The sequence below is a fragment of the Bombus terrestris genome, chromosome 5, assembly GCF_910591885.1.
Source record: "Bombus terrestris chromosome 5, iyBomTerr1.2, whole genome shotgun sequence".
Lineage (NCBI taxonomy): Eukaryota > Metazoa > Arthropoda > Insecta > Hymenoptera > Apidae > Bombus > Bombus terrestris.
The window spans coordinates 2522764-2537273 of NC_063273.1; the positions used below are offsets into that span (position 1 = coordinate 2522764).

A 14510-nucleotide genomic window follows, 5' to 3' on the forward strand; every position below is an offset into this window, starting at 1 on the left:
ACAATTTGACGAGTATAACTTGATGAACATTCATCGCCTGTATATAATAAGTAGTTATGGATTTATCGCAGTTGTATCTAGAATGAACTATTTACGTAAACGATCTGATATTAAAAGACGTATGCCTCGGTACAATGGACGAAACACATGCAATCGATATTTTAATGCAAAGTTTTCTGGTAACCGCGGTAGCATCACGTGACATACATTGTGTAGCCGAGCAACAGAAAGCTTTAAATGTAACCGCAGTTACTTTACTTCGACCTGCTTCGCGTTCTTATTTACATTTAAATACTTGCAGTTACCTATTTATACACTTTGCACTCAGCTTGCCAGCAGTTGCATGTATTGTATACCTGTCAATCATCGGTTAGAAACGAGTCAGGCAAGCGGAAAATTTCGCTCAAACGAAAAAAGTCGGAAAGAGTATGTGAAATGAATTCTAAGATACTCTGATATTATTATTATTATTATTAAATAACGTCCTTGCTTTACTGAAAGGAAAAATGAGAGGAAAGAAAGATCAGGTAAATATCTGATGATACTCGCACGCGATAGCGTATATATATCGAAAATAATATTTTTATTACTACGATCTTCTTCGATACATGTGGGTACACACATATATTAAAGTTTGTATGAAAAAATGTTTAAGTACAACTTATAAATGAGATTCAAAGGATATTTTATTACTTTAAAAATACCAATTTTATCTATTCTATCTTTGTTTATCAAAATACTTTCTTCTATAAAAAAAACTCTTGCCACCAATGAGATTGTTCGTTTACGTTATTATTAGTTTATCAAACGAGTAATCTAATCTAGAGTTATCTCCCTTTCACATTTACAACTATAAGACCGTCTAACGAGACGAAGGAATAGACATAAACAAAACGTAATCGCTGTGGCTATTGATTGCCGATCAGTGACAATCGAATGTCTCTAGTCTCGCTTCGTTGGGCAGATTGTAGTGCTGATTAGAGATTCAACACGCATGCACAGTGCATTTATGTTAGGCACGTGCTGTTACAGAAACCTCAAATGTGAATTGTAATTTGACTTTATTTTCACCAATACGAAATGGAATGTAATGGAGTGGATTGGTATGTACAGATTTCGAACGGAGTGAAAATGAAGGAAAGTTTCTTCTGAAGAATGCGCAAAAGTATAACAGAAAATGAGCGGTAATAAGTATTTATTACTATCAAATAGCACATATGTATTGGAAAATAGACGCTTGAAAATGAGAAATCTCAATTTATATTTCAATCGAATATTATCTCTTTGACCTAAACGCAACATTTTACTTTAGCGAGTGATTAATTAATTGATCGATAAATTTCCAATAAAACTACTGTCAAATTTTAAAATATATTATGTATTCTTTACGAAACTACTGGAAGAGATATGTGTCTATTATTGGTAATTAATAAAAAAAGAACTTTCTTTCGCAAGCTAAAAGATTCCGCCCTGAAAGTATTAACAATGAGTGAACAATCTCCATCGCGTAAATACGATAAATCCTTCGCTCATAATTGTCAAAACGTACAAACAATAAACATATTAACTTTCAATCCGCGATAGTGGGAAGATCGTTTAGGAGGATCGGAGGGTGACGTAACAATGCGTCGCGTCGGCCGAGGGAAAGAAAAAGGGAGGCATAATAAAACCTCGTCGAGTCTACGGTTATAAACTGAATCCCTGGGATAGTCCAGGTTAGAAGCCGGACGTTTTTCTGGAACGCGGACTAAAATCCATAGGAAACGGGGAAAAGTGGTTGCAGACAAACGGAGTCTAAACATTAAAAGAGATCATCTCGGCATAAAAGAACTTTCTATCGAATTTACGCGTCACAGAGATGCGATATATGCGGCAACGAATAATTCCTTCGGCATTTGGGGTAATTCGTGAAAGTGGTACCGACGTTAACGAGAAAACTTGGCCCACGTGAAACAACCGGAGAGATAGATGCTTATGTTTGAACTTTTAATTCCTACTTATAACTTTACACTACATTCATATTGCCAGAAGTAAAAAAATTATCGGCTTTATCGGATATGCGTTCGAGTTAAACTATCTACGTTAGAGAAAATAGAAAGCGCTTTAGAATATTTAATGTTGGTCTATATATGCTGAAGAATAAGTAAAAAGCAATCCAAAAATAGTAAAAGTATCGATGTGTAAAACGAAATGGGAAACTGAAAGTGGACCTATCAATACTTAATTGTCTGATATTTTCATAAAATGCAAGCTGTAGTGATTAAATCAGGTAATTGAACGAATATGACATTAAGAATATAAGAAATACAAGTATAAAATATAGAAAAAAATTAAACGTTAGTATATATCAGTTTTGTAGAACCGTAGAAATGGTCTTTCATAGCTTATTTGTAACAACGTTGATCCTCTTTCATAAATTCATTCAAATATAAATATAATTCTCTCTACTATAACATATTAATAGCACAAAAATAAATCTATTTCGTTAAAATGCTATGGCATACAATTCAAATTATTAACAAAACCATGTGAACGTGTCACATTTATTTAATTATGTAACGTATGAAAATATTGTCAAAGTATTATAAATTGAAGTTGCTGAACTGTTTCACTGACTTGTGCTTGACAGTGACTAAAATTACTTTCCCAAGTAGTTGCCAGTTTTATAGTTACTTTCTAATTTCTAATCAGTTACGTTTGTGAAACTGCCTTTTCCCCAGTTACGATGTTTGGCTGGGATTATATGTAGTGGGTATCGAATCGAGAACGTTGCTGCGAAAGCTGAATAATGCAATAATAATAAAAACTGAATAATTGCTACTGTAAAACAATACTCATCAAATGTACAAATTTTAAACCGAAGGTGACAATGTTAACGCGTTGAATGCGCATGCATTTGATATATTGAAATGCATGCATAATATTGAAAGTTCTACATACTTTTTCACAAAATAGGTATTCATATTGTTCTATAATTTTTACATCAATTCGATAAGCGCAATATATTTAAGAAACATATCGCAGAATTGGTAACGTTACAGCATACTTATAGCTTCGTTTATAGTCCGTCAAAATACAACGAAACCTGATGTAAAAGCGTACTAAGCACCTGTTAGATATCAAACTCAAATAACATTGTAGAAAATACGGGCTTGATCGATAACGCGTTGAGTATTAAAATTGAGTATGATTCCGATAAAGCCGTTGTCATCTTTGTTAGAGGGTATCATCAAAGTATTAAAGAATCATTCTTTATTATACTATATGTACAGGGGTAATCTATGTAACTGTTTCATGTTATGACTCCGTTACAAGTGCAATTACAGAAAGATATCAAAGGGGAAAGATGAATGATTCAAAGAGTACTATATTCGTAGGGTCATGCTTTTTTTCTAAAGTGCAATGGTGCAATATGCAATCAGCAATTGCATTATTTTATCAATTATTAATGCTATTTTCTAACTATTCGATACCAAGTTTTCTCGATACTGTCACCGATTAGTCGCAATAAAATGGCATACGGAGAACGTGTTATGTTCTGTATTATAGAGATTTCGCAGGCAGTCGATCCGTTACCATAACAAATGAAGCTTTTATATTTTCACATAATTCTTGTTATTAACAATAGAAATGTTGTATATAGAATAATCATTACATATTTATATACAGATACTGAAATAGAAAATCATTGATACTTGATTTATCGTATTATGTATAAAAAATATGAGAAATGTTGAAAATTCTGTCTTAAGCATCTGTTAGCTTTGAAAGTATGGAATTATTCGTAACAATTTAATTAACTATTTATTATGAAATTTGCTTCTAGGATCTATGTTGTCTAAGCTGTTCGATAACATTAAATAATTCATCTATGAAGACTGCGTCGATCAATTTATTGTACAAAGTAGTAGCGTAACGCAAACCAATTGTATTACAGAAGTGTTAATCGTAAATTGCATTCCCCTTATACAGAGTATCTTCGTGTGAAGGAAGGAACAGTAATTATTCGCCCCGAACTAATCGTGATATTATTGGTTGTTAATAGTGTTTATACAATGAAGCCATAAACCATCCGTCTTATGCGTTCTTTGTTCGTGTAAGTGTATTACAATAACTTGTTCCGTGCTCGAATCATTAAGAAATCTTTCTACTATCATCGATCAAAATAAGACGCTATGTGACTAACTACGCTAATCTCTTTTACGAATATAGGTATCTACATACAATGTCATTTTTTGTTTATTAATTTACATCTTTACTTAAGGGGAGAATTTTCATCTGAACTAATATAAGGTCGCTTAAAATATTTTATTTACGTAAATAATTTATTTTGCGTAAGATGTTTTACATCCTGTAATATAAAACCCATTTCTCTACAACAGAGAAAATAAATAAATTATTTTAATAGAACGTAATTATTATTTACGTAACGATATTATGCAAAGAGATATGCAACAGAGTCATTCGTCGATAAATAAATTCGTCCGAAAAACTGACTCATCACACCACATACAGCAAAAACCAACCTCGATCGTTTCAACAAGTAAAACGAGAGGATCAAGGTGCTTAAGATGGATTTCCATGCCCTGACCTATTCTCAGTTGTATCCATGACACCACGCACCAAAACGGTAACCCAAGAAACTCGTAAATGCTACCCCACAGTGCCACACGACCCCTGAAAACACTGCACCATGCTATTTCGTGTAATAAGAGAAGCTACCCCTTCGGTGTTTAGTTCAACGTACCAAAGGTCTATAAAAGGGTAATAATTGATGAGAGTTTGTAAGTGGTCAATGTGTACGTCATCGATCGCGGTAGCTAAAAAAGAAGAAAGGAGCCGACTCCGGCCCGATACAAAGATTTATGAGCTAGGATTTCGAGAAGGTGATTGTTACGAGCGAAGGTCCGAAGTCATAAAAATTTCAAGAGTTTCGTGACAAAAGTGAAAATTTTTTTTTTACACAAACCACAAAACCGTTCTATTTCGATTATCGTACTCGTATTCTTAGAAAGATGGTAACTCGAGCGTAAACTCGTGTTTCACGTTTCCCATCGATATTAGAACGATCGTAAATTGTACATCGTAGTACAAATGAAATTAAGGAGACATTCGAGCATTATATGGCTCAAAGTGAGGGCTATTAAAAGAATAACTGAATCGCATTGGAAACTCTATTGTCAAAAAAATCGAGTTTAGAAAATTGTCAAAAATAACGTGAATTCCCAAATCTTTCGAAATTCGTAATTCTTAGCTACACGAGATTAGAGAATCGACAAAAGTTATTTTATATTCGCAAATATAGCATAAAAGTTTTGTGTTTTAAATCTTATCTTGGAGAAAATTGAGTTTGAGCATGTTTGGTCAAGAATTAAGCCGGTACACGTATATTCGACAAACATAACATCATACATGTATGTCTATATTACGTGTATATTATGGTCTCCTAATTGCATTATGCTAACGTGCCGCACGATCGGCAGCATCGTAAGACGATGGTTGGAACACGCTGGAAGAAACATGTACACGAAGACGGAAGCATTAAAAAAAAGCATTAAATCCGTCCTATTATCACGAGCGTTATCTTTGTGGAAATCGTGTATGTTATTCGAAGAATTAATATTTCTTGCTAAGCAATCAACTAGATCTTGCACGATCTAGTTCTGAACATTAATCTTTACTACAATCGATCAAACGCTTGCTGTACGTTAAGAACCATGCTCTGATTTTATTGACAGATTAAACTCAGGCTAGCTGCCTATGAAGATCGTACGTTATTTCTCCCATACTGCGCCACTCACTATGCCTCTTTCTTTCTTGCATTTCACAAGTCCCTTTGCACGCACGGAACCACTAATTACTCTATACAGAAATTATCTCGCTTGTAAAATATTATCACGAGCGAATAAATTCTGCTTGCGGCTTTAAAATATTTCGTGTCGCATGGGTTACCTGAATTCATGATGTGACACGATAAAAGCTCTGTTTCATAAATATTAGGTCATCCCATAAGTTCGTGCCGACTTTTGTGTATACAATTTCATGTGTCGATTTATAAACATACGGCGATGAGGGACCAATGCATTTGAAAAATTGGAAGAAGTTGTACAACGAGGGGGGGATTACATTTTTCCATGAAACTGAAAGGTATGTAAACAATCTTAACATACATAACCGCACGAAAAACGGAACGAACTTATGGGACGACCTAATAGAATCTACTTTGACATGGTTATTCGGCAAAACAAACGTAGAAGTTACTATCTCTACGGCGCATCATGCTAGTACGAAAAGGGCTCCCATATTATCTATCGAAAGTAGAAATATTCTCAATGAAGTTCACGGGTTTTTACTAAATGCTTTTCAACGTGCTCACTTGACAAACGCGTGTCTTGTAAAGTAGAGAAAGAAAGAAACAATATTTATAAAGGACCCTTGAAGAAGGAGAGGTAACTATGAGAACGGGCAGTTGCAAGTTGTAAGTGTCACGCGTCAGATGGCCGAGACGCACGACTTCACATGGGATTCAAAATGGCGACGGCGCAACGTCCTCTGTACACGTACAGTTGGTGAATTGATGTTACGTTTTCACCAAACATATCCTTCTTCGGCGTAACAACGAGCCACGCGTTATTAAAAGTCCGTGTTCGATGCCTTCAAAGTGCAAGCTCGTAAAGACCGACTTTACAACCCCATATACTCGCTATGATCACCCCTGCGCTAAAGGAACGATTCCCTATGCTCCGTTCGCTTCTACCCAACTTTTCATGATATCGCTGTAGTATCCATGCCCCTTTTCCATTGCCAACTATGATACAGCGACGCCGTTCCCTTTGTATTAATTTCATCATCGTGGATCCGTGGAAACGTGTCAGTTGGAAATCAATTAACAGATTTATGAGAACGACTAGCATAAAATTTGGATCGGCCGTGTCCCATGCAAGGACCACGGAACAACGACATAGATCAAAGAAAAATTGTATTATTAGTGATTATTAGAGGAGCCGGAATAGTCACGAATCTTTTATTTGTGTAGCTAGTTTCACAGCGTTTGAAATGGTCTCTTATATTATTTGCCGTGATACTTTTACCGTAAAGCCGGTTGTAAGAGGGATATAAACGAAATCGCATTGGTAACACGGAGAAAAAGTAATAGATCTCGAATTTCGGTGGATGTGTTATAGGATGATTACAGTAAAAGAATATAACAGCGATATTTATCATTCCTTATAAGAAAGCAATTTTAATACTCAACGCGATATCGATCAAGCCCGTATTTTGAATTTATTTCTAATAAGGATTCGTTTCATTTTATCAGAACGTAGCTCGATAAGCAAAACAACGTTACCAAAACAAAATTGGCCATTAGTTTCATCGGTAGCTGAAGTAAAACAGAACGCAGTATCGATATATGTACACAGGTAAAGAAAACATACATCGGAGTTTCTGCACGAATGAACGGACGTACAACATTGAAAGGAAATAATTTAGTTACGAGTGGCTGATTGTTGTTTCAAACTCGTAAAAAATTTTAGCATCATGTCCATGCATTATCTCGTTGAGATATTGCGAGGGGACGCGTGCTGAGATCCGTCTAGACAGATCGGAACAAGCCGGTGGCGCGTCAATTCGACTTTAGTGTGGTTTGTCCGCGCGCAGACTTTAGCCTCCTTCGAACCGTTTACGTCCGTGAACAAACTATTTCATCCGAAAGCGAGCAAAATAACGATAACTTTTAAAAACGAGCCAGATCGTAAAAGCAAGAGCGAGCTCCCAGGTTTCGGCTTTGGTTATAAGTTCGTATTATATTAGCCGGCTTTGAACGACTCACCATCCAATGGGGACGCTCGTAAACCCAGGGTTAACATTCGGTCGGGTTGTCAAGTGAAAGAGTGGCTTGAATTTCGTTGGGATCACTGTGAACGACGTTATAAGTACGTTCGTTCGGTTATACCCAGCGTTCCGAGGCTTTTGTTCAAATTAGAGCCACCGAATCTCCGAATCGAAGATCGCTTTCGACCATAAATTTCTCAACTTTCTAACATCATTACTTAAAAATTATCACATATGCGTGGAAGGACACGTGTTAGAATTTTGTCACAACACGTTAGAAAATCTCGTTAACAATTAAAGAGAATCGTATTTCAATGAACACGGCTCTTGCCAAATTTTTCGATTTTTTATAAAGAACTATTCTAGTATTCAGAAACAAGACTCGCAACATGGTGCAAATCGATATTACAATAAATTATCTACAGAATATGTATTTAAATATTGGACTTTCTTTTGAGTCTCTTTATTGCCGCGAACTCTTCGATAGCGAAACCTATCGAAGAAAAATTAAAGATATTACGAAACGTTATTTTGCTTTTACAATCAAACATGGACAATAATCGTTTGTGTTATGAACCGTTTAATTTATAAATTCAGATACACTGATTACTCTATCTCAAATTTTCGCTTTAAAAGCTTGTTCATTTGTAAAACGGAGTTAATAGTAGTCTGTTTGAAGTTATGTCGTTGAAGATTCGGTCCATAAGAATATTCTTCCTCCAGTTGGTCCGTTTTATGTCTCTCGTCGTTAAGATGACGTCGGTCAAAGTCGTAATACGCGAAAGCTATAGGTAATCAGTAACAAACGTTCGATTCGAGGAAGTGGAATATAGTGGTCGAATTGTGTTCGAGAAGAATAATGATCTTTCATTAACTGAACGTCTTCAAATAATATTTTATACGGTAATTGCAATCGATATAATAGCTCGTATATGCATACACAGCTAAGTAATAGTCTTCTGACAACGACTACTGAATACTGGTCTTTGTTTCAAAGTCTCCCAACAAGGGAGGTCTCTTTATCTAGTCGTTAATATTTTTATAATTATTTCGTTTTAGTGCTAGTTTCGAATGGTTGAAGATTGACACATTGGAACTGCGAGATGAAAGAAAGGAGTTGAGATTGTTTTCAATTGTAGTAGTTTCAAACTATCTGAACATCTATACTTTGTAAGTGGTATGTACAAGTGGTAGGTACACTGTTTTAAGCAAAATAAGATTACCTATCAAAAGCACGCGATACAAATATGTGAAAGTAGCAATGAGAAAGTACCAATTGCTCTTTAACCAGTAAATGATTCACACTTTATGCATCCTCTCAAGTAATAAAATGTCTTCATTACTTCTTCATAACATCTTTTACCAAACAATCAGATTTACTTTAAATGTAATTCAGATCAATAAAATAGATATAACGATATAATAAATATAGAAATAAAAATATATCAAACATAAAATGCAAATTAAATTTATGATTCGGTTCATTTACTTAATTATCTTTCCTTTACCCAAGAATAGATTTTACTTATCAGGTTAGAATTACGAATATTTAGAAAGTCAGATTGAAAACCAAATTAATCAACAGTCACGCAATTAATGAACATGAGAATACAATTAGCAACAATATAAGCGATCGGTATACGTGTATGTTTTAAAATACGCAGAAACAGTCTGATTTATAACAACTTTAAAATAACCTGCGGGAAATTACTTGAAGCACAGCAGAATGATCAAAACCATATAAAAAATGTATTAAGGGACTTTTATTTTTATTTTAATGTAAGAGATTTAAAGAAACTCGGAACAAACAAAACACCCCATACAATTTAAACCAGTAATGTGCTAATGTGTTAAATGGAATTTGCAATAATTTAATGGGATTGAAATCCATCACTTTCAATGTAATGTATGCTAATGTATACTCGTGTATAAACAAATTTAACATTTCATGAAACGAGATGTGTGATAGTATGTATAATAGTAATGGCCCCAATCTTATTATTGAGCTCGAGATAATGAAAACAATAGAGACTAATTGCCCTATGTATGGAGGGTGAATTTCATAGGTGAAGCAGAGGGGAGCTAAAAGTCATAGCTAAAAGTCAACGCAAGCAACAGGTAGGTAATCCCGGTTTTCAATGTGTATATATCTACGTACACATTACATGTATATTCATCAACAGGCAAGTACATCGAAGTAAATAGGTTATGAGCATGCGTATTAAATGTATCCTTCCCATACCCATCCCCTCCGTCTGTAATCTTATTTTTACTGGCATCATCTGCATACTGGTTCGTTTAAGTCCATGCGATCTAAAAAAATTCTTGAATATTTTTCCAAGTTTCTAGAATATCATCCAATAGTTCTTATTCCTTCGTGTTACCTGATTTTTCTTAAGCAGAGCGAAATTTAAACAAAAAAATAGAAAAAATGGAAAATTATTTTTAATTACTGCTCGGGAATGAGCCAGTAATGCAAATGGAGGGTGAACCATACTACGATCCCGTATTGTAAATATTGTGTTAATGGATGCTTTCGAATTTTAATGGTAATTTATGTTCTGTGATTCGGAAGATGCTGAGGAACGAATGAATTGGCGAAACGAGTTTCTCAAACAATAGTCCTTGATTATTACGCGTTTATGTGATACTTAATGAAACTTTTAAAGCTTCATTAAAGAAGTTTGCGATTTTATTATACAAAAAACTAAAAATGCAGTTTATTCTTAGTAAAATATACTGCAGTAATATTTTGCTATGCAGTCACCTCTATAAATGTCTGATATCAAATTCTATGCACATAGTTCTAATCGTATTCTATTTGAAAGCAAGTTTATAGCAAAATACGTTGATATCATTAATACAATATACACAATATCAGGAACTAATTCATCGTACGTAATACCGATATGCATGCTCAAAAGATAGAATAATAGTAGGAAGATTATTACTACTCACTGGTTAGCGACTGCGGCAAGTGGGAGATCGTTGCGGTATGGGGATGCATCGGCGGTAATTTTCTGGAAGGAGGAATACTGATGACACCACCAAAACCAGTGTGTATGCCGTTGCTACCGTGACTGCTGACCGGTGAATCGCCACTGCTGCTATCGTAGCTACCCTCGATACTTATAGCTGGCTGAGGAATAGACGAAACTCGATCGTTTTCTGCACCAAATGGCAGTGGATCCACCTGTTAAGGAAAGATCAATTACGATCGGAGGTTGACAAGATACAGGCGACTTGTTTGAAATTATAGCAGCTGAGAAATATACAGAAAACATAATAGCAATTTTCCTTGTATTACAAGTATCCTAACCAGGTGTTAAGAGCGTGATGAAATACGAAATAATCATAGCCTCTCGCAATTCTATTCGTGCAATTACAGTATCAATGATTACAAATCAACGTTTCGAAGGTTCAGACCAATGATGTACTCCTTAATCAGATGATTTATTTCTGAAAGGCATACATGTTCCGTGAGATTTATACAATCTGGCCTACTCGCTTTGTCAGACGTGATAACAGTTAGAACGTCTGGGCGGGAAAAGTGAAACGAGAATGTGAAGTAACGATACCTTCCATCCATCAATTTCAAATGGAACGCGGAGTCTTGAATGTTATTATATATGAAGCAAGATGAAAACACGGAAATATATATAAATACAGCTATTTACAAAATTATTGATAAAAATGATTAATTTTAATTGGGAAAATTAAAAAATACTTCGATTTCCTTTAAATTGTTTAAATTTGTTGTAAAAGTTTGTCACTTTGTGCAACCTTTTTAATAGAGAAAGACCAAAATTACGTATTGGTTAATATTTCTAAAGTAAATTTTCTAAAAAGTAGTTGCTATTTATATATGATTTTAAGTTGTATTTTCATATGTGATTGAATGAAAATTCCACCTTTATTCAAATATTATAAAACATCGCGTGAAACTTTTATTTCAAGTGTTATATATACTACAATCAATTAGACGATATTAATGAAGCTCCAATTAATTTTATCATAGTTATAACTATATATGTTTTCTTATATGTATAGTGGTTAATAGATATATTCACATACTAAGTAAATAAAAGATATTGCATGTATAGATATATGTGTAACATTCAATTTACATTGTGACCAAGTACATACTGTTTATTATATTGTAGAAAGCAGACATAAAAAATTGATGTTTTTATATCTTAAATAATAACGTAAATTTTAAATTCTGTATGTATTTCTAATATGTAAATTAAAAATGTACCTACTGTTTCATATGATCTCCAAACTTTCGTCTTCTTCAATTTCTACAATTTAATAACACACAAAATATTGAAATATATGGATATCGATACAATTCTGCGTAGTGAAAGATCTAAAATCCTAAATCTACTCCAATAATACAAAATTATAAAGACAATAGGAAACCTATAAATTTTGAAATTCCGATCAAAGCCATTAAATACATTTCGACTCTAAACTGAGCAGAACTCATGAATATCAAATACATAATTCTATCTAAGAAGAATTGACTGCATTTTATCTTAATTTGTATAGATATTCAATTAATTTGTACAGATACACAAATATTGATGAATACTCATAGAATTCGTAAAATTTATAAAAGAGATATTTTCATAGTATAAATAGCGTAAAATTCATAAAAGAGATATTCGTAGAATTCATAAAGTATTCAAAAACCATCTATGTTAAAAAAACTCAAAAAAATGAAAGCATCTCACTAATATGAGTAACAAAAAATGTTCACAATAATACTTAGCAAGCATATAAATAGGTGTAAGTAAATACTTTCTAACGATAAAGCAAATAATTTTTTGTTTATACATTTCAGATATATTTTTGCCTACAACACCTTCTTATTATTTGACTAATTATTACAGTTTTGCAAATATTTTACTTTATAGCGTGATAATATTACTTTAGGAATAAACGGTACATATTTTATACGAATTATGAAAACAAAATATTGCTATCTATATGCTCGCCAGTGTACTTACAAAGAAAAAGAAAAAGACTAACCTCTTCTGCCGCTCTGACTTTGACTTCGTCCTGCGCCAGCTGTCTTCTTAGCTTTGTCTGCTGCGCCATCACTCGTTGCCGATCGGCTGTGATCTTGCACTTCTCACAGTTACAATAACGATACTTGCAGTACCTCTTGTGCGATTTTAGTGTGATCTTCAGCCGATGATTGCGACATCGGGCACAATTTCGTGGTGCACGTGGTCTTGGCGTGCTGTTGGTGGACGACGATGCGTCCGTTTGGACCCGTGTGGAAACCACCTCGTCCCCGTTTTCCATGCTGTCCTGCGAATGTTCCAGATGCTCAAACGTGTTTGCACCATTTGACTGCTGGGGAACCAGGTTTGCGGTTCTGTTTTGCTCGTTCTCTTCACGGTACATAGGTGACCTCGATTCGAAGTCTTCTCGTCACAAAGAATAATTTCGAAGAGATGTTCCAAGCACAGCTCTACGCTAGGCTGTCGATTCGTTAATCTTCTAATATTTTATGCTTGTCGAAAGGATGTACGTTACATGTATCATTCGTTCGAGGTGCGGAGAATCGATCCTCGGTACCGTACGTTCCTATCCAATTCGAGTTTCACATTCTGCAACATGAAAAAAGATAGGATTTTTGTATATAAGTAAGTGAGATCGTGTCACAAATAATCAAATTAATATTTTACTATCTACGGGAGCTACTAGGAGTTATACCGAAAAAGAGAGAATATATCTTTTAGAATAAAAAGTTCTGAAAGGTTGTGGCGTTTTCCACGATCGATACATGTATTATGTAAAGGATTACTTTATCTTAAACATACAGTGATAGTGGCATTTATAAAATGTTATAAATAATACAAAATGTATAAAATATTATAAAAGATTATAATAACAATCTCGTTCAATTATATCTATACGTGAAATTTATTCGTCGCATCAGCATCATTGCATTATATTGATTATTTAAGTTAAGTCTACTCAATTGACGACTCAAAAGGTCACGGTTCAAACTTCATCAACTGAGATGATGGCAAATAGTGTTATCTAGAGATATTTTTTTAATTGTACCAATGCATTTACTTCCAGCTAAACGAAGGTCCGCTTAATTGAACAACTTTACCTTTCACTGAAATACCTAGTAATGATAAAAATTCCGATAGACTATACAACCGAACCGTCCAATCAAATGTTGCCACATTAAACACATGGTACTTCTTTTATGTCTGAACGTTGGTATTTGTGTTTAATTATTATTATTTCTGTTTAATAATATATATCATATGAAAAAATATTCTGAAAACTTCCATTAACTGATATTACATTATTATAACATCAAGAACTGACATCGTATATATACAGTAATTTCGCTGTTCGTTTAAAAACAAAAAAAGCTGAGAAAATTCGTTGAAGGAAAGAAACATGTATCAAGAGATAAACAGTAGCATCGACAAGAAAAGATAGCATGAATGCCAAGATACAGTAAAGCTAAACGCGAAGTTCGATGCTTGCATAATAAAAGCTTCCTGCCAGAATTTATGAATGGTTAATAGAAACGGCAGACAGTGGTTTATCGAAAAGATACAATAGGAAATGAAACTAGTGCTAATGCTATACAACCAAACAAAAGTATTACCAAGTACGTATTTAGAGAGGATGTAGCAGCG

General features: G+C 34.1%; 1 protein-coding gene across 9 annotated transcripts in view; it reads right to left on the reverse strand.

Moving 5' to 3' along the window:
• LOC100645322 (doublesex- and mab-3-related transcription factor A2) overlaps window positions 1–14510 on the reverse strand; it is a 108144-nt gene that overhangs the window by 85887 nt on the left and 7747 nt on the right. For 8 of the 9 annotated variants that reach the window (XR_001098739.3, XR_007224158.1, XR_007224157.1 and 5 more), the window contains exons 2-4: window positions 12868–13454; window positions 12096–12134; window positions 10792–11026 (exon numbers count right to left, since the gene is read on the reverse strand). Coding sequence is in view for 5 of the 9 variants with exons in the window: in XM_048406071.1 (XP_048262028.1) it covers window positions 10792–11026; window positions 12096–12134; window positions 12868–13248 (655 nt within the window). In the remaining 4 variants the exon portion in view is untranslated. The remainder of the gene's footprint in view (window positions 1–10791; window positions 11027–12095; window positions 12135–12867; window positions 13455–14510) is intronic. The other variant, XM_048406072.1, reaches the window with a different exon arrangement.